This window comes from Eschrichtius robustus, chromosome 3 (assembly GCF_028021215.1).
Source record: "Eschrichtius robustus isolate mEscRob2 chromosome 3, mEscRob2.pri, whole genome shotgun sequence".
NCBI classification, from domain to species: Eukaryota; Metazoa; Chordata; class Mammalia; order Artiodactyla; family Eschrichtiidae; genus Eschrichtius; species Eschrichtius robustus.
In genome coordinates this window covers 130,982,909-131,004,134 of record NC_090826.1, presented here as the reverse complement: position 1 = coordinate 131,004,134, position 21,226 = coordinate 130,982,909, and the positions used below count along the sequence as shown (strand labels likewise).

The 21,226-nt window shown below is 39.9% G+C and overlaps 2 protein-coding genes across 4 annotated transcripts in view; one reads left to right on the top strand and one right to left on the bottom strand.

Annotated features, from left to right (window-relative positions):
• Positions 1-21,226, top strand: part of LOC137762839 (ankyrin repeat domain-containing protein 45) — a 151,529-nt gene that overhangs the window by 41,858 nt on the left and 88,445 nt on the right. Inside the window, exon 6 of one of the 3 annotated variants that reach the window (XM_068541261.1) lies at positions 19,739-19,900. In XM_068541261.1, the coding sequence (XP_068397362.1) occupies positions 19,739-19,900 (162 nt within the window). Of the gene's footprint in view, positions 1-4,324; positions 4,585-13,080; positions 16,065-19,738; positions 19,901-21,226 lie in introns of those variants that run through there. The other 2 variants (XM_068541263.1, XM_068541262.1) reach the window with 2 other exon arrangements.
• On the bottom strand, positions 7,607-8,195 carry LOC137761456 (large ribosomal subunit protein eL32-like). The gene is made up of 2 exons (XM_068538385.1): positions 8,082-8,195; positions 7,607-7,906 (listed from the first exon to the last, which is right to left on the bottom strand). The coding sequence occupies exons 1-2, from the start codon at positions 8,193-8,195 to the stop codon at positions 7,607-7,609; spliced, it is 414 nt and encodes a 137-aa protein (XP_068394486.1).

The following is a 21,226-nucleotide window of genomic DNA, read 5'->3' as shown; positions in this document are numbered from 1 at the left end:
TGGGTCTCTTGTAGACAGCATATATATGGGTCTTGTTTTTGTATCCATTCAGCCAGTCTGTGTCTTTTGGTTGGGACATTTAATCCATTTACATTCAAGGTTATTATCGATATGTATGTTCTGATTACCATTTTCTTAATTGTTTTGGGTTTGTTTTTGTGGGTCATTTTGTTCTCTTGTGTTCCCACCTAGAGAAGTTTCTTTAGCATTTGTTGTAAAGCTGGTTTGGTGGTGCTGAATTCTCTTAGCTTTTGCTTGTCTGAGAAGCTTTTGATTTCTCTGTTGAATCTCAATTAGATCCTTGCTGGGTAGAGTAATGTTGGTTGTAGGTTTTTCTGTTTCATCACTTTAAGTATATCCTGCCACTCCCTTCTGGCCTGCAGAGTTTCTGCTGAAAAATCAGCTGATAACCTTATGGGGATTACTTTGTATGTTATTTTTTGTTTTTCTCTTGCTGCTTTTAATATTTTTTCTTTGAATTTAATTTTTGTTAGTTTGAGTAATATGTGTCTTGGTGTGTTTTTCTTAGGGTTTATCCTGTATGGGACTCTCTGCACTTCCTGGACTTGGGTGACTATTTCCTTTCCCATGTTTGGGAAGTTTTCACCTATAATCTTTTCAGATATTTTCTCAGACCCTTTCTTTTTCTCTTCATCTTCTGGGACCCCTATAATTCAAACATTGGTGCGTTTAGTGTTGTCCCAGAGATCTCTGAGATTGTCTTCAATTCTTTTCATTCTTTTTTCTTTATTCTGCTCCTTGGCAGTTATTTGCACCATTTTGTTTTCCAGCTCACTTATTAGTTCTTCTGCCTCAGTTATTGTGTCATTGATTCCGTCTAGTGTATTTTTCATTTCAGTTATTTGTTTGTTCTTTAGTTCTTCTAGATCTTTGTTAAACATTTTTTAATTTTCTCAATCCATGCCTCCATTCTATTTCTGAGATTCTGGATCATGTTTACTATCATTACAATGAATTCTCTTTCAGGTAGATTGCCTATTTCCTCCTCATTTGTTTGGTTTTGTAGGTTTTTACCTTGTTCCTTCATCTGTGACATATTTTTTTGCTGTCTCATTTTTTTCTCTTTTTTTAATGCGTGGGATTGTGTTCCTGTCTTGGTGATTGTTTGGCCTGAGGCTTTCAGCACTGGAATTTGTAGGCTGTTGGGTAGAGGTGGGTCTTGGTGCTGAGATGAGGACCTCCATGAGACCTCACTCCAATGAATATTCCCTGAGGACTGAGGTTCTCTGTTAGTCCAGTGGTTCGGACTCGGAGCTCCCACTGCAGGAGCTTCGGCCTGACCCCCGGCTCGTGAACCAAGATACTGCAAGCCACATGGGGTTGCAAAAAAAAAAAAAGAGAACCATAACAAAGTGAAAAATAGAATTAAACTAGTAAACTAACAGATATATGAGAAAGAATATAAAAATAAAAAAGTAGATAAATAAACAACCAGAATTTACAACTGTACCACAATACTAAAAAAGAGGAGGGAAAAAAAAAAAAGAAAAAAGAAAAAAGGTGGGGGGGAGGCCTTAGCTCTGGAGAGCGGGGCCTAAGCAAGGGCAAGGTTTGGGTGGTGGGCGTGGCCTATGCTCAGGACCCACAGGGCTGGAAAAGGCCCTGGGGGCTGTGGGGGGCAGGGCTTAGCCTCAACGCAAAAGAAGGGGCTCAGGCTTGCCCACCACCCCTGGTCTCAGAGGGTGGGGGACCTCACCTGGGAGTCCAGGAGGCTTCCTGGGCTCGAATGGGTGGGGCAAATGCCCTCTGCTCCTCTCCCACTCCTCTCAGAGGACCCCTCCTGCCTGCCTCTCCTGATCTCCCTGGTGTCCCCCCCATGCCCCCAGTACCAATGCGGCCATGGGGAAGGGGAGCCCTGGAGGGTAGGAGACCACCCTGGGAGCTCAGCAGGCTCCCTGGGCCCGAGTGGGTGGGGCAGTTGCCCTCCGCTGCTTTCCCACTCCTCCTGGAAGGCTCTTCCCACCTGCCTCTTCTGATCTCCCGGCCTCAAGGGTGCTGATCCTGTCTGGCCTCCACTTCTCTTCCCCGCTCAGTCCCACCATTTCACTTGGGGGTTCCTCCCGTCTCCTTGGGCCTCAGGGTTTCCCACCAGCGGCTGGCAGGTGCCCTAGTTGTGGGGAGACGCTAACTTGGAGTCTTCCCACACCTCCATCCTGACTCATTTTGGTATTAGGGTAATGGTGGCCTCATAGAATGCATTTGGGAGTGTTCTGCCATCTTAAAAATTTTTCAGAATAGTTTGAGAAGGTTAGGTATTAACTCTTCTTTGTATGTTTGGTACAATTCTTCTGTGAAGCCATTCAATCATGTCTTTTGCTTTCTGGAAGTTTTTAAAATTACAATTTCCATTTCACAGGTAGTGATTGGTCTGTTCAGATTGTCTATTTCTTCTTGATTTAGTCTTTGAAAGTTGTATTTTTCTAGAAATTTGACCATTTCTTCTAGGTTGTTCAATTTGTTGGCATGTAGCTGTTCATAATATTCTCTTATGATTTTTTTGTATCTCTGTGATAGCAGTTGTTATTTCTCCTCTTTCATTTCTTATTTTGTTTATTTGGGTCTTCTCTCTTTTTTTTCCTTGATGAGCCTGGCTAAAGGTTTATCAATTTTATTTACGTTTTCAAAAAAACAGTTCTTGGTTTCATTGATCTTTTCTATTGTTTTTTGGTCTCTATTATATTTGTTTTCACTCTGATACTTATTTTTTTCTTTCCATCTGCTAACTTTGGGCTTTGTTTGTTTTTCTTTTTCTAATTCCTTTTTTTAAAATGACAGTACTTTAAATTTATTATTTATTTTATTTATTTATTTTGGCTGTGCTGGGTCTTAGTTGTGGCATGTGGGATCTTCATTGTGGTATGTGGGATCTTTAGTTCTGGCATGCGGACATCTTATTTGTGGCATGCGGACTTCTTAGTTGTGGCATGTGAACTCTTAGTTGTGGCATGCAGGCTTCTTAGTAGCAGCATGTGGGCTTCTTAGTTGCGGCACACAGGCTTCTTAGTTGCAGTATGTGAACTCTTAGTTGTGGCATGCATGTGGGATCTAGTTCCCCGACAGGGATCAAACCCCGGCCCCCTGCATTGGGAGCACGGATTCTTACCCACTGGACCACCAGGGAAGTTCTTCTAATTCCTTTACATGGAAGGTTAGGTTGTTTATTTGAGATATTTTTATTTCTTGAGGTATACCTATATTGCTATAAACTTTCCTCTTAGAACTGCCTTTTCTACATCCTCTGTAGATTTTGGAAAGTTGTGTTTACATTTTCGTTTGTCTTGAGGTATTTTCTGTTTTTCTCTTTGATTTATTTTTTGACTCATTGGTTTTTTTAGTAGCATGTTGTTTAGTCTCCACATGTATGTATTTTTCTTCTTATTGTTGAATTGTAAAGGTTTTTATGTATCTTGGGTTCAAGTCTCTTATCAGATATATGACTTGCAAATATTTTCTCCCATTATGTGGATTATCTTTTCATTTTCTTAATTGTGTTCTTTGAAGCACAAAAGACTTTAAGTTTGATGAAGTCTAATTTATCTATTTTTCCTTTTGTTGATTGTGCTTTGTGTCATATCTAAGAAACATTGCCTTATCTAAGGTCACCAATATTTACTTTTTTGTTTTTCTGTAAGAGTTTTGTAGTTTTTTTAGCCCTTATGTCTAAACATGTCTGTGATCCATTTTAAGTTAATTTTTGTATATGGTGTGAGGTAGGGGGTCCAGCTTCATTCTTTTGTATGTGGATACCCAGTACTTAAGATCTTTATGTTTATCAAAAGGGACCATGGTTTTTTAAAGGTTGAGGCACTGAATCTGTTCTAGGTAGTATGACAAACTGTCCCTTGCCAACTGTACCTAACATCAAATGAGCATACACATAGCACTCTCCTAGGTCCCCTGAAGGGAAATAGATGCCCTTGCACCATCCTTGTCTTTAAGGAGTCCACCAACCACTTTGTGAGTAAACTACCTACTTGAAAAGATAAACTAAGAGCTGTGTATGTTCAGGGAAGCCTAAGCATAAAGAGAAGGCATCATGAAGAAAGAGGAATTGCCTGAAAGGATAGGTAACCAAGGTGGAATATGTAGGGAATTCTGGAATGAAAGCACAACATAATGATGAAAAGTTGAAATATGGGACTAGGGAAGTGGTCAGTATCCATTTGGCTGATTGTAGTTGAGTACGCATTAAGGAAGAGTAGAAAATAAGGTTGGAAAGTTAGCTTGTGATCATTTCATTAAAAGTACTGAATTAGGGACTTCCCTGGTGGTGCAGTGGTTAAGAATCCGTCTGCCAATGCAGGGGACACAGGTTCGATCCCTGGTCCGGGGAGATCCCACATGCCATGGAGCAGCTAAGCCCGTGTGCCACAACTACTGAGCCTGCGCTCTAGAGCCCGCGAGCCACAGCTACTGAGCCCACACGATGCAACTACTGAAGCCCGCGTACCTAGAGCCTGTGCTCTGCAACAAGAGATGCCTCTGCAATGAGAAGCCCATGCACTGCTATGAAGAGTAGCCCCTGCTCGTTGCAACTAGAGAAAGCCCGTGCATAGCAACAAAGACCTAACACAGCCAAAAATAAAATAAATAAATTTTAAAAAAGTACTGAATTATAAGCTTCAAAGTTTGGACTTTACTTTCAGTGCAGTGGGTTGCCATTAAAGGCTTTGTTTGGGGTAGGAGAGCTGAGGGATTAAGTAGTGGAGAATAATCTGGCTGTCCTTGCAAAATGGATTGGAGGGAGAAGAGACCAGAGGGAGTGAGACCAGTATAGTCCAGGAATGAGATGGTTAAGACGAGTTGTTGGTTATACAGTTCAATTCCCACCTTTCCCCCACAAACCACCACTATTGTTAGTCTGGCCCAACAACCCTCCCTCCTTCCCTTCTCACCTCTGAGGAAGAATTGCAGAGGCTCCAATCAAGATGGTGGAATAGAACGATGTAGAGCTCACCTTTTCCCACAAATACATAATGAATACATCTACATGGGGAACAGTTATCACAGAATACCTATTGAATTCTGGCAGAAAATCTCAGACACGCAGAAGTGCGAGGAAGATATCCATGTAACCGGTAGGATGGAAGAAAAAAAAAAAAAAGGAAGCAAGCAGGATAGGACCTGTGCCCCTGGGAGAGAGCTATGAAAGAGGAAAGGTTCTCGTACCCTGGGAAGCCCCCAGGTGGGGAGATCACCTGGGACAGAAAGGGAGCTTCAGAGGCTTGGAGGGGAGCGTAGAAGCTGGTTTGCAGCAGGCAGAACAGAGAGAGACCGGCACAGAGGATCCGTGCTACCTTGCTGTAGTCCCCAGTCCGAGACGTGGACCTGCTAGTAATACATGCGAGGGCTGGTTGCTAAAACTCGGGCTTCAGAGGACAGACCTGGGGAGAGGACTGGGGTTAGCCCTGCGGAAACAGCCTGAAGGGCCTGGAGTGTGGTAAGGGCTGCAACCAGGAGTGTATGTGGAAGAAGCCTGGCCCACCATAGAAGTGAAGTGCCATTGTTAAGAGGCACTCGAAGAGAAGGGCAGGACCCGCCATTGCAGCCTCACTTTTGGCATGCTTACGGCCAGTGTGTGCCGCCATTGTAACCCCATTGTTAATGCATGAGTGAAGTGGGGGGTGGGTCTTGCCATAGCAGCCTCTTTCTCATTGCCATCTCTACGAGCTCTGGGAGCATGCAAGCACCAGCAGGTTGCCCACATGTGGAGGCGGGGCTGAAAGCAGAGCCTTCCCCCCATGGCATGTGATCCACAGCACTGCCACTTGCTTTGTAAACTCAGTGCCTGTGGGACATCCGAGTGGAAAACGGGTGCTCCTATGGCTGGGACGGGTCTGACCTTAGCAGCTGTGGGCTTTGTGGGTGCATGCACGTGGAGGTGGGGCCAGAGTCTGGGCTGCTTCCCTAGCTCCCATGGCAGGTCAAGGTACGCAACTGCTGTGGTCCTGGTACCTGATTTCAGTGGATTGACGCCTATGGATCTGTGCTGGTGGCTTTGTGATCACAGTGCCTGAGGGGCACCAGGGCTGATAGCCTGCATTCCCACAGTGGAGGCGGGGCCGAGGGTAGTGTGCACAACATTGTACTTTGTGTGCTCACGCAATGGGTGACAGGTGACACCACAGAGTGCACTCCCCGATGGACAGCTCCGGTGGAGGAATACTCAGTGGCTTCTCTTCCAGTGGGAGCGCTCCAATCCTGCCTACGTCACACTGCAGCTTAGAAATGGATCTGGGGGCTTCTATGCCAACAACTAGGGAGCAGACCCTGCCCCCAGCAGGGCTGTAACAACACAGAGCAAAGAGGAGGCCCCGTTCAACATCCAGCACCTGCTCCATTCACCACAACATCAGTCATACCCCCATCAATGGGATAACAGCCAGCAGACACTGAGGAAAGATGCGGCAGCCATCCATACTAAAAAACAGCCCTTGCACCAAAAATATTAAACCCACACAAGCTACACAGGGACACTTCTACATAAAAATAGCCCTCCAAGACCACAGTAGATAATTGTTTCTACTAAACTCATAGAGTAAGAGAAATATAAGTAAAATGAAGAATGAGAGGAACCACTCCCAAATAAAAGATCAAGAGAATTCCCCTGAAAGAACAAATAATGAAACAGACCTCTTCAGTCTAATAGACACCGAGTTTAAAAAGGAGATACTGAAAATACTGAAGGAATTAAGAAGGGCTATTGATAGAAATGCAGATTACTGTAAAAAGGACCAGGAACTATAAAGAGGAACCAAGACAAATTAAAAGACTTACTTGTTGAGACGAAAGCTGAGTTTAAGTTAATAAGTAGCAGATTGCATAATGTAGAAGAACGAATAAGTGATCTGCAAGTTAGAATAATGGAAATCACCCAATCAGAACAGCAGACAGAAAGCCAAATGAAAAAAAAAGAAAGCAATATAAGAGACCTATGGGATAATATAAAGCACGCCAGTCTACACATAATAAGGATCCCAGAAGGAGAAGAAAGAGAAAAGGGAATCAAAAATGTATTTGAAGAAATTATGGCTGAAAACCCCCCAAACCTAAAGAAGGAAACATCCAGGTACAGGAAGCACAGAGGGTCCCAAACATGATGAACCCAAACAGACCTACACCAAGATATACTATAATTAATATGGCAAAAGTGAAAGATAAAGAGAGGATTCTAAAGGCAGCAAGAGGAAAACAAGGAGTTAATTACAAGGGAACCCCCATAAGACTATCAGCTGATTTCTCTACAGAAATGTTGCAAGCCAGAAGGGAGTGGCAAGATATATTCAAAGTCCTGAAGGGAAAAATCTGCAGTGTAGGAAACTCTACCCTGCAAGATTATCATTTAAAATAGGAGAGATAAAGAATTTCTCAGACAAGCACAAGCTAAAAGAATACAGCAATACCAAACCTGTTCTAAAGGAAATATTGAAAGGTCTTCTCTAAATAGAAAAGAAGCAAGAATCTATAGGAAAGAGAAAATCACAATTGGAAAGTAAATTACTTAAATAAATCAGTACACAGATTTTTTTTTTTTGGCCAAGTTTCATGGTTTTATTAACACAAACACAATGTGCCCACGAGCAATCTATTCATTTTCTTTGCTGCATAGCCTGGTGTTGGGATTGGTGACTGTGATAGCCAGCTGGGATGCTCTTTCCACAATGGCTTTGTGGTTCTTGGAGGAGATGTTGTGAGCAATCTCAGCACAGTAAGATTTGTTGCACAACAGCGGCACTTCAAGCTCCTTGACGCTGTGGACCAGGAACTTCCAGATGCTGCTGGGCAGCATGTGCTTTGTTTTCTTGTTGCTCCCATAACCAATGTTGGGCATCAAGATCTGGCCCTTGAACCTCCTGTGCATCCTGTTGTCAATGCTTCTGGATTTCTGTCAGTTCTGCTTAATTTTTTTTTAAATTTTTATTTATTTGTTTATTTATTTATGGCTTGTGTTGGGTCTTCATTTCTGTGCGAGGGCTTTCTCTAGTTGCAGCAAGTGGGGGCCACTCTTCATCGCGGTGCGCGGGCCTCTCACCATCGCGCCCTCTCCTGTTGCGGAGCACAGGCTCCAGACAGTTCTGCTTAATTTTGACATATTGATCTGACTGGTGCTGGATGACCTTCTTGGTCCTCTTTTTGACAACCTTGGGCTTTATGAGGAGTCTGAGGGCAGCCATCATGCTGAGTGGGAGATGGCTGCCACTTCCATAGGCCGTGCTGAAGAAGAGAGCAATACACAGATTTTAAAAAATAAAATAAAAAAGATTTTTCTGTGAAAATGATGATAAGCACAATGAACAGCAAAAGAATAAACATGAAGATGCAAAATAGGACATCAAAATCATACAGTGTAGGGGAGGAGAGTAAGAACATGTTGATTTTTTTTTCAGAATGTGTTTGAGCCTATTTGACTACCAGTCTAAAGAAAGTAGATATAGGAAGGCGTTAACATACTTCAAAAACAGGGTAACCACAAATCAAAAACATACAGTAGATTCATAAAAACCAAAAAGAAGAGAACACAAGCATAATATAAAAGAAATCATTAAAGCACAAAAGGAAAAACAAAAAGAAAGGAACAAAGAAGAAATACAGAATCAACAGGAAAACAAGGTTTAAAGTGGCAATAAATACATATCTATCAATAATTACCTTAAAAGTCAATGGACTAAGTGCTCCAATCAAAAGTCATCAAGTGGCAGATTGAATAAAAAACCAAGAGCCTACAATATGCTGCCTACAAGAGACCCACTTTAGGACAAAGGACACATATAGATTGAAAGTGAGGGTGTGGAAAAAGATAATTCACGCAAACGGAAATGACAAGAAAGCAGTTGTAGCAATACTCATGTCAGACAAAACAGACTTTAAAACAAAGGCCATAAAGAAAGATGAAGGAGGACACTATATAATGATAAAAGGATCAATACAAGAAGATGATATTACACTCATCAACATATATGTACCCAAATACATAAAACAAATACTAACAGACAAAAAGGGAGAAATTGATGGGAATACATCAATGGTAGGAGACTTTAACATACCACTCACACCAATGGACAGATCTTACAGACAAAAAAATCACTAAGGCAACAGGGATCCTAAATGATACAATATAACAGTTAGACCTAATTGATATTTTCAGGACAACACATCCAAAAAAACCCCCTAGAATACACATTCTTTTTAAGTGCACATGGAATATTCTATAGAATTGACCACACTCTAGGGTACAAAACAAGCCTCAACAAATTTAAGAGTACAGAAATTATTCCAAGCATCTTTTCTGACCACAATTGCATGAAACTAGAAATCAACCGCAGAAAAAGAAAAGAGAAAAAAAGTCAATTGCAATTTTTTTCTCTTTTCAGTCAAAAAGAAAAGAGAAAAAAAAATCAATTACTAAAAAAAAACCAATGGGTCAACGATGAAATCAAAGAGAAAACTAAAAATATACCTTGAGACAAATGACAGTGAAATTCTATGGGATGCAGCAAAAACAGTTCTCAGAGGGAATTTCACAGTGATACACACCTTCTTCAAGAAACAAGAAAAATCTCAAATAAACAAACTAACCCACCACCTAAAAGAATTAGAAAAAGAAGAACAAACAAAACCTAAAGTCAGCAGAAGAAAGGAAATAGTAAAGATCAGAGAGGAAATAAATAAAATAGAGATTAAAAAACAATAGAAAAAATCAATAAAATCAAGAGCTGTTTGTCTGAAAGGGTAAACAAAATTGACAAACCTCTGGCCAGGCTCACCAAGAAGAAAAGAGAGAGGACCCAAACAAATAAAATAAGAAATGAAAGATGAGAAAGCACAACTGATAACTGCAGAAACACAAAAAAACCATAAGAGAATACTATAAACAATTATATGCCAACAAATTGGGCAACTTAGAAGAAATGGACACATTTCTATAAACACACAGCCTACCAAAACTGAATCAAGAAGATATAGATAATTTGAATAGACTGATCTCTAGAAGTGAAATAGAATCTGTTATAAAAAAAATTCCCTACAAACAAAAGTCCAGGACCAGATGGCTTCACAGGAGAATTCTACCAAACATACAAAGAAGAACTTATACCAATCCTTCTTAAACTCTTCCAAAAGATTGAAGAGGAGGGAACACTCCTACCGTCACCCTGATACCAAAACCAGACAAAGACACCACCAAAAAAGAAAATTACAGGCCAATGTCTTTGATGAATATAGATGCAAAAATTCTCAACAAAATACTAGCAAAATGAATCCAACAACATATAAAAAAGATCATACACCATGACCAAGTTGGATTTATCCCAGTGTCACAAGGATGGTTCAACATATGCAAGTCAGTCAGTGTGATACACCACATCAATAACAGACAAAAGCCACATGTTCCTCTCATTAGATGCAGAAAAAGCATTTGATAAAATTCAACATCCATTCATGATAAAAACTCTTATGAAAGTGGGTATAGAGGGAATATTATCTCAACATAATAAAAGCTATTTATGACAAACCCACAGCCAATACAGTACTCAACAGTAAAAAGCTGAAAGCCTTCCCGCTAAAATCTGGAACAAGACAAGGATGCCCACTCTCACCACCTCTATTCAACATAGTATTGGAAGTCCTAGCCACAGCAATCAGACAAGAAAAAGAAATAAAAGATATCCATATTGGGAGGGAAGAGATAAAATTGTCATTGTATGCAGATGACATGATACTATATGTTGAAAACCATAAAGACTCCACACAAAAACTATCAGAACTGATAATTGCATTCAGGAAGGTAGCAGGATACAAGATTAACATACAGAAATCGGTTGTATTTCTTTACACGAACAAAGAAATATCAGAAAGGGAATGTAAAAAGAAAATCCCTTTTAAAATTGCATCCAAAAAATACTTAAGAATAAACCTGACCAAGGAGATGAAAGACTTATATGCTGAGAACTATAAAACATGAATAAAGGAAATTGAAGATGATTCAAAGAAATGGAAAGATATCCCATGCTCTTGGATTGGAAGAATTAATATTGTTAAGATGGCCATACTGCTCAAAGCAATCTACAGATTTAATGCGATCCCTATCAAATTGCCCATGACATTTTTCACAGAACTAGAACAAATAAGCCTAAAGTTTATATGGAACCATAAAAGACCCAGAATTGCCAAAGCAATCCTGAGGAAAAAGAACAAAGTAGGAGACATAACCCTCCCAGACTTCAGATAATACTGCAAAACTACAGTAATCAAAACAGCGTGGTATTGGCACAAAAACAGACATATGGATCAGTGGAACAGAACAGAGGGCCCCAAAATAAACCCACACACCTGTGGTCGATTAATCTTTGACAGAGGAGGCAAGAATACACAATAGGGAAAAGACAGTCTCTTCAGCAAGTGGTGCTGGGAGTTGGACAGCCACATGTAAATCCATGAAGTTAGAACACACCCTCACACCATACACAAAAATAAACTCAAAATGGCTTAAAGACTTAAATGTAAGACATGACACCATAAAACTCCTAGAAGAGAACATAGGAATAACATTCTCAGACATAAATCGTAGCAATGTTTTCTTAGGTCAGTCTCCCAAGGCAGTAGAAATAAAAGCAAAAATAAACCAATGGACCTAATCAAACTTACAAGCTTTGAGAAAATATTTGCAAATGATGCCACCGACAAGGGCTTAATTTCCAAAATATAGAAATGGCTCATACAATTCAATAACAAAAAAACAACCCAATCAAAATATGGGCAGAAGACCTAAATAGACATTTCTTCAAAGAAGACATACAAATGGCCAATAAACACATGAAAAGGTGTTTATCATCATTAATTATTAGAGAAATGCAAATCAAAACTACAGTGAGGTGCAACCTCACACCAGTCAGAATGGCCATCATTAAAAAGTCTACAAGAAACAAATGCTGGAGAGGGTGTGGAGAAAAGGGAACCCTCTTGTGCTGTTGGTAGGAATGTAAATTGCTGCAGCCTCTGTGGAAAACAGTATGTAGGTTCCTCAAAAAACTAAAAATAGAGTTGCCATGTGATCCAGCAATCCCACTCCTGGGCATATATCCAGAAACAATTGTAATTCGAAAAGATACAGGCACCCTTATGTTCATAGCAGCACTATTAACAATAGCCAAGACATGGAAACAACCTAGATGTCCCTCAACAGATGAATGGATAAAGGTGTGGTACATATATACAACAGAATGCTACTCAGCTGTAAAAAAGAATGAAATAATGCCATTTGCAGCAATATGGATGGACCTAGAGAAAGAGAAAGGCAAATACGATGATATCATGTATATGTGGAATCTAAAATATGACACAAATGAACTTATCTACGAAACAGAAACAGACTCACAGACATAGAGAACAGGCTTGTGTTTGCCAAGGGGAGGGGCGTGGGGGAGGGATGGATTGGGAGTTTGTAATTAGCAGATGCAAACTATTATATATAGAATGGATAAACAACAAGGTTCTACTGTATAGCAGAGGGAACTATAGTCAATATTCTGTAATAAACCATAATGGAAAAGAATATGAAAAAGAATATAAATGTGTATATATACATATGTATGTATAACTGAATCACTTTCTGTACAGCAGAAATTAACACAACATTGTAAATATACTATACTTCAATTAAAAAAAATTGCCTCTTTACCCAAGTCCTCTCTGTCCCCTCCAAGCACCCCAGTATCTTGCATGTTCATATTATAGAAATGTTAGATCTTGATGGAACCTCTGAAACGACCCCCTTGTTTTACAATGAAGAAAGTGCAGGCACATGAGGTTAAGCAGTTTATTCACATGGCTGAATTAGGAACAGTAATACTGATTATGTAAGTGTGATCTCACAGCTTTAAATATTAAAACAAAAAGGTGGGAATACTTGAATTGACATACAAACATCAAGGTTTCATTAATGACTGGTTCAGCCTTGGACGTTATGATTTATTTCATGCCCATTGTTTTTAAAAACTGGCTTCATTTTTGTTTTCTGTAGCAAGCTAATTAAATGTAATTTAAAAATCTGCTTCCTTTCAGGTCAAGTGAAAAGTGCCAAATCTGTATTCTAAGCCATGGTCAGAAAAGAAGTCTTATAAAAGGCCGCATCTTCTTCTATATCTATAAAGGCAAACCTATTCATGCCGACTGAAGTTAAATAGATGTGGGGTTTTATAAAAATGTTTAAGTATGAAGTTAAATCACCCTCGTTTTGTTTTACCCCATTCAGCATGCTTATGTCCAGACTCTCTGGCCTTGCCTCTGCCTCTGCAAGTCAGTTTCATGTGAGTTCCACGTGCTCCTTCCAGAGAGCACTTGGCTGTGAGTCACTCACAAAGACCATATGGAAGCTTTAAAAGCTACTTAGAGAATCTAACAATTTTCTGTGTAACTGAGGCAGGAAATTTCTGTTCAAGTGAGGAATTCTATTAAAAAAAAAAAAGACATATTGGCCATTTCCAGAAGGAAAATTTGTTCTCCCTCTCTCAGAAGGAAAGCTATGGGATGACATTCTGGAGCAAGGAAATATTAAGGATGGTTTGGATCAGGGTCCTCTGCTTATACAACTATTACTTTTTTATGTCCAAATTAAAATTCACCTTTAAGGTGGGATATAGTCTCTTAGTAAATCTTCCTGTTTCTTTATCTTTAACACCCTTGTCTTTAAATTAATAAATACAAATCTGTTTAGTTTTATATTTAGATTTCCCCTACTCAGTAGGTTTAGCAATATAGTTATTATATCTGTACTACATGCCATTTTCCTTTTGTTTTATATTACCTACATTTTAGGTATCATTGTTGGTTTCATATTAGTGATTTGGAATGTCCTTTTTTCTACTTTGTCTAAGAGTCCCTGAACCTTCTACTACTCTGTGACTTTCCGGAAAAGTTTTATAGAAAGAAAATTATTCTCTTCTTTGTCCCATCCTGAAAGCTAGTTTTTCGTTGTTGAGGGGAAGGAAAAGAAATGAGCAATTCAGTAATTCCTTGTCAGTTGGCATTTTCTCAACCATGATTTTGAGGTAACACTGTCTCACAAATTTAAAAGTTTTGAGATCTTTTTTTAATGTATGAGCAATTCAGTTTCAGTTGCCTTAAGCAGAAGAAAAGGGCAATGACTCTCACTCCCCTCTCTGGTAGATCCAGTGGGTGTTTATGGAGTAGTGCAAAGAAGACCTTTGTTTGCTCCATTCTCTTAATATTGTAGATTGTGAGAAGTCTATTATCTTTAAGCATCGCAATAATTTGGGAAAAGGCCAGGTGCCGTTTTTGTCATTTCTACTCTAATTCTACATTTTCTGAGCCTTGATCTCGAATATGACAATATTCAATTATATTGTCAATTATACCTCAATAAAGCTGAAAAAAAAGTCAATTCTGACCCTTGGCGAGGCAATCTGTAATTTTCCATTCCATGACCTCTATCCCCAATGTTAGGAAGAATTAATCCCTCCTGCTTTGGGGCACACATAGCATTAATAGCTTCATACTGTATTCTATTTAATTGTTCACATGTGAACTACGAGCTTTTTGAGGGTAGGGGCTTTGTCTTGTTTTTCTTCATTCCTAAAGAACCTATAACATAGTAAGCTAGTAAATAATAGTTGAATGAATTCTCTTTCGGTGCCACGTTTTTCATAGAACTCAGTAGTCTTCATTCATTTATAAAGCTTGTTCACCTTTATAGAAATGAATCCTGAATCCTTTTCTCCATATTTTGCTAGTGCCAGTGCCCCATTTCAACTCCTGCTCCTCCAGAAGACAAGCCACACACACGTCTAGCATTATGACTGTATATCTAGTTTCTTCTCTAATTGTCTATTTTTAAACTTTCTTCTTGAATGCCACCTTACTTTTTAGGCATATGAACCTGGTGATTACCAAGGAATTCCTGGATCTCATTTCAAAGATTTCATTGATGTGACAGTCTGAATATACATTTATATCTATAGATCTATTACTTTAGTATGTTTTGAGAGATACGATATGTCTTGTGACCTATTGTTGCATTGAATTATAAGTATATTCACAGGAGTGTGAAAGGTCCTTATACTTTGAGTTTTAGCTATTACTCGAGTAGCTGCATGACTTTTTCCACACACCCACAGAGTAATTAATTACTATTTCAAGGTGCATACTAGTAAATTAAATCACATTATTTGAGAGGTAGTAAAGCAAAGGCTACATTAAGTGTTCTGATAACTTCTAGATAGTGGTTCCTTAGGCTTTTGTATTTTTTTTCATTGACTGGAAAACTGTAAAGAAAAAAAAAAAAGGGAGGAGATCGGTATGACATCATTAAGAAAACAGCTATTGTCTGTTATCGCTATCATTTAATAAAAGAAAAGACATATTAACACCAAAAACGGGGAAGATATGATCTCAGTATAAGGCTCTACTCTTTAAGTTGAATAAATTAAGTTTTATTATAGACTTCTATGTTTTCATTTTGCTATATATGATGGAACTTTTGTCATGAATCACAACTGGCATATGGTCTACCCTTTGAAAACTACTGCTCTAGACTGAGCTAAAGCAGTCAGACTGCTACTTAGGTTACCATGATGCCCCAAATTATAAAGGGCTGATAATCCATCCCAATGTTTCACCTAATTTGTGATAGGTTGTATTTTCCAAGATGGTCACATCTCCCATCCCACGGTCATGACATTCTTCACATAGGGAGGTGGGTCTCTGTTCTCTCATCATGAACCTGGGCAGGCCTGTGATTACAGTAGAAGTAATACTATGTGATTTCCATAGATCATAAAAGATAAAAGGTGATACAGTTTCTACCTAGTTCTCTTGAGATGCTGCCTTGGAGAGAGCCATATGGACAGGCACTGAGGCCCTGGCTGAGCTCCAGCCAGCAGTCATCAGTGATACGGGTGAGTCATCTTGGAAGTGGATCCTCCAGTGGAGCCACCACAGCCGATGCTGTATGGAGCAGAGACAAGCCTCTGTTGAGCCCTGACGAAATTGTTGATCTCAGCCAAATAAATGATTGTTGTTCTAAACTACTAAGGTTTGTGTCTGTTTGTTATGCAGCAATGTATAGCATAAAAATTTTGGAACCAGGAAGTGAGAAATTGACATAACAAACCCAAAAATGTGGCGTTGCCATTTTGGGACTGGGTAGTAGGCAGATGCTGGAAGGGGCCAGAGGAGAGTCTTAGTGAAAGCCTGCAGGGCCTTAGATTATTAGCAGAATCTTTAAGGCTGTCTAGGAGGCTATTAGTGGGAATTTACAGGAGAGAGAGGAAAATGTTATTAGAAGCTGGAGAAAAGGGGCCCTTGTTATGTGATGGTGGTAAGTTTGGCCACACTTTTGTCTAAGTAATGAACTCAGTGATCCTGCTAAGGACTTTTCCAGTGTTCAACTGCCACCTGGATTCTCTTACTAAAATATGAGAGGAGAGAGATGAGCTGAAAAGGAACAGTTCAGTTTTCAAATAAAATATAAAAGAAATATAAAGGATTCAGTACGTGCTAGGTTTGAAAATAAAATTAGTTCTCATTTCTAGCCTTTCTAGATGGCAAAAAATTCTCAAACTAAGAAATGGCTTCAGAGAAAAGATAAAATCTCAGGCAGGATTGTGAGGTCATTTTTTTAAGACCTCAGAGATATCCAGATGGTATGTCATGGAAACTTTCAGACTCAGAAAGGCTTTTCTCAGCCTCAGGCTTGAGGTGGGCTTTCTCAGTGCAGCTGGGAAGGTGGCCTCTAGCTGTTCTAGGCAGTCATCACCACAACTAAACTCAAATGGAAAGAGAACAGCTCTCTCCCAATAATGGTATATATATCAAGGCATCATCTGATTGGTCTTGTCTGAGTCCCATGCTCTGAACCAATCACAGTGTTAGGGGGATGGAGAACTATGACTAATCAACCTGTCATGTGCCTGTCTCAGTCAGACAGTATAGTCTATCATCAAAAGATGGAGTTTGGGGGAAACACACTGGAAAGCCTCTCACCTCTCAACATTCAAAGCCACCAAAGTCTATTCAACTGGCTCTACCAAAAATGGTGAAATATACATTTATTATTGCTTTCTTTTTTACTCTATGGGAAATACTGTTATGTAGAAAAATGTGATCATCTCTGTGTATTTTAGTTATGTGCTATCTGTAGCTCTCAGAACTATATGTAATCTAGAGCCGACTCTATGAATTTTGTTCAAGTTTTCTTGAGGTATGAGTATTTTTCCAAAAGCCATGGAGAATCTGACTTTTGAAATGTAAAACTGCATGAGTCTTACCTGGAGGGTCTAGGTGACCCAGGTGAGCCTGAGAGGACAGCATTGGGATAGGAACTAGATAGAACTGGAAGGACATGACTCAGAGTGACCTGAGGCATTGCAGTGGAGGAGAGAAATCAAGGTGACAAGCAATGTAGATAAGGTTAAGATGAAAATGGGAGAAAGGGTAGTGAACTTGGTAACCAGAAGAGTTCAGTAAGGGCAGGATGGGAATGAGTAAGGAATGGGTCTCTCAGGAGACAGCCTGAGAATAAGACAAATTTTTTTTCCAACATGGTCCTTGGGATTTATGGTAGAGAGGGACCCAGTGGCTTAAAAGAAGCATACCAGATGACAGCAACAAAATGCTGTCAAGCATCTATTTTAGGGGAATGGCGTGTGAGTGCCAGTGGTGGTTGCTGCAGTCAGAGGGAGACATAGAGCTGTTGACTGATACTACTTAGTCTCAAGTAGGAATTGGGACTTCTGTTTGTTCACGTTTCCTTAATATAGTGACGGAGAAGATTGACGATAGAGTTAGTAATCTCACTGCTGTGGTATTATCCTTGGTGCCCAAGGGAAGAGGATTTGATTAGTGTGGCACAGGGATGAAAGGGTAGAATTTCATTGTCACAAAATAACTTTCTTGAAAGTAAACTACAAATTAATAACTTGTTCATTTGTTTAAATTTATGCTGTATTTGTTTTTAATGATTAGATTTGAGGTAAAAATATCACATGTTAGGCATCACAGAATTTGGGATGCATTTGTCCTGTGAAGAATGGGTGATATTGTTTCTTCAAGGACCAAAAGCCAATGACAAATAGGAGTTAAGGAGGAAAAGGCGAAACTCCACTGAAAAGAAAAGAGAGATGGAAAAAAGAGAAAACAGAAAAGGATGAATGAAAAAAAGGGGAGACAAATCAGTGTTGAAAAGGGTTAGGGTTGAAGAAAGAAAGACAGTATATATTAAAAAACCGTATAGGAGGAGGTTCCGTCTACATGGTCCATGACCATTTCAGCCATTACATCAGGCAGAGAAAATCAGTTAAAACAGTTGTAAATATAGACATAGCTTAAGCATTAAGAAATGCAAACTTCCCTGGAACTGGGATCACTTAGCTTCTTCTGGATTGGGGGTGGGGATAATGTGTGTAACCAATCAGAATGAAAGTAAGTTGGCAAGAAACCAATAGGAATTAGGCGTGGAAACGGCTTTCATGTGAAATCAGTTGGCAGTACCGTCTGTGGCAAACAGACACAGAGCTGAGCATTTTTTGTGATTTTCGAGTGCCTTCATCTTGATTTCAACTCTGAACCTGCTTAGCTTTGGCAGAAGGTATTGCTGGTCTTAATAGCTTAGAGAACTTGATTTGAGAGTGATGCTGTAATGATAAGTGGGCTGTGAAGGTGCCAAGGATGTGAAGTGCTACTTGAGGGACAGGTTTGAAGATACGACGTTTTGAATCCCATCTCTGGCCCACCCTCTGCTTCACACCAGAATCGTTGTGGCTTGCAGACCAAACAAATGCAAGATAAATATCCAGAGATGAGCTCCAGATATTATTGGGGATACTTCAGGAGCCTCCAGGAATTTTAGGTTAAGTCTAGCTGCAAGGAAAAGAAAAAGAGAATGAGCCCTTCTCAGGACCCCACATAGATTTGTGCAAGCCATGTCCTACACAAAGGTGGCAGCTGAGGTGGGGTGGGTATTGGGGCTGAAGTCCAGCCTGTTATTCATGTGCCAAGCCATGTGCCCTGTTGTTAGCAAGGGAGACTTTTTCTAATTCACTCAAAGCTACCATATGAGCAGACCTCGACTTTGGTCTCTTCCTTTGTTTTGAGGTTATTCACATCCTTCCCCATCCCGGACATTAACTGGTGTGACTCAGCTTTGACCTTGTTTCTCATTTGCCATTTTGGATTTGGAGGGGCCTGAGAGAGGAAAAAAGGGACAAGGGATTGCAGTAGTAAAAGAAAATTCTAGAATGATTTGTACCCGTGGAGAAAGAATTCCCCCTCAAAGAGTTCAGTTCATCAAATATTTATGGAGAGCCTATTGTGTGCCACATACTGTGTGCACAGCCTTAAGGAAAATCAATAGTCAGCCCTGACCCTCAAGAAACTCACTGTGCAATGGGGAAGGCAAACATTACCATATCATACAATAAATGGTACGTGCAAAAATCAATACAATCCCTCCCCCATACACACGGAGCAGTATGAGGAAGAAACACTGACACTGCTGTTAATGTTCTTAGAGCGAAGGTGTAACAGGCAGTATTAACATGTACCTTGTGGCAAGAAGAAATGTGCTCAGATCTGAGTATGGTATAATCTTAGGTAGAAAGAATATGGATGGATTGGGTCCTGGCAAGTCTCATTTTCTCCTTTTTTGTGTATCATAACGGATTAGTCTGTACTAGTGAAAGTGTCAACAGTAACTCTCATCCAGGTTCATCAGTTGGGACTGAAAAAGCAATGGCAAAAGCAAACGTGTCCTTTTGGGTGCAAAAAGAAGGTAACCAGCCTGATTTACTCTGTGGACGGTCAGCTGACTACATGCCAACAAAGGGGCATTTCCCAATTCTTGTATGTTCCACTGTTGTTTTGGGAGGTAGGTGGTCGTTTTTATACCTCATCTCTCCTCTGCCCTCTGAACCTTTCTTACTGCAGAATGTAATCACAACTATAACAAAAGAAGGGGACCAGTGAAATTATAAGATGTTAGTGAATGCTATTAGTCTTGTTTCATTTATTTGTAAGTATCACCTTTACTGTGCTCCTTCATTCAGTGACATTTGCTGGGCACAGCAGTGTGGAGAATAAGATAGTCCTTAAGCTCAAGGAGACCTCTCGTGGGGGAGACAGGCAGACAGATAATTACAATGCAGTGTTGTTAGTGTAACTATAAAAGTATGGTCCAGAATCTCTGGGAACAAGGGAGAGGGAGAGCCTTACACTGCTTGGCTGCCTGATTCCCTGGCCAGGCCTAACGTGACCAAAATATCTGGGCTGAGGGGACGGCAAATGGGGCAAATAGAACTCAGATATATGGTTTACAATTTGCTTAGTTAACATCATCAATTTTGTCCATTCTAGTATCGCTTTTATGTGATTTTTCTTTAGGGAGGATGCACCACCCACCCCACCCCCTAGTGGGGAATTAGGAAAAGCTTCACCTGTAAGGTCTCTTAAACAATGATTAAGAATTCAATAGGTATGGTGAATGATACTCATGCCGATAAAATAACGTATTAAAAAACACAGATGCGTTATTCCATAATTCAATGCTGGCGGTTAGAGAAAATTTTCTAGTCCCCTTAAAAATTTTTTTATTTGGGAAAAATGTCAGCTGCTTTAAAATCCTTTCTGGAACTAGGAAGACTATAAAGAGACAAACAACGAAGCACACACGCATGAAGAACTTCAATTTTACTCATTTCAGGGAATGAAATTGCTTTCTCTGGGGTCTTTAAAACACTCATTAGTGACCTTGGTCCCTTTTGGTACTAGGAGGTGCTGTTGACCATGAATTTCGCTAGCTTTGGATCCTTTATGATTACCTAGAGACAAGTGCTCCAGCAGTAAAGGGCATTGCAGAAATAGCTTGAGAAACATTTCTTTGGCTAGCCTTATGCATAAGAAGTATTCAAAAAATATTTACTGATTTGTCATGACCTCTGGCTGGAAGGAAGGAAATGCAGACTCTGAGATGCCAATGAGTCTTGCCTTAGGCATAACTTAATTGGATTGTAGTCGATATATTGCCTCAGGAGGTAATGAGCTGATTAATCTTAGAGTAGGGAGTTTTAAGGCAAGAAAATGCATATAAATAGGATAGCTAGTGTCTTTTGACACTTGCTGGTGAAGGCAGTTTTCCCTATGGTTAGATCTCAGTTAAAAGTATTTCTGGGGCTTCCCTGGTGGCGCAGTGGTTGAG

Excerpts from the sequence above, each read along its gene's own strand:
- LOC137761456 (XM_068538385.1), bottom strand. The coding sequence starts at position 8,195 with ATGGCTGCCCTCAGACTCCTCATAAAGCCCAAGGTTGTCAAAAAGAGG. Across the intron at positions 7,907-8,081 it reads AGCAGAACTGTCTGGAGCCT|AAATCCAGAAGCATTGACAA; the intron begins GTGCTCCGCAAC and ends CAGAACTGACAG.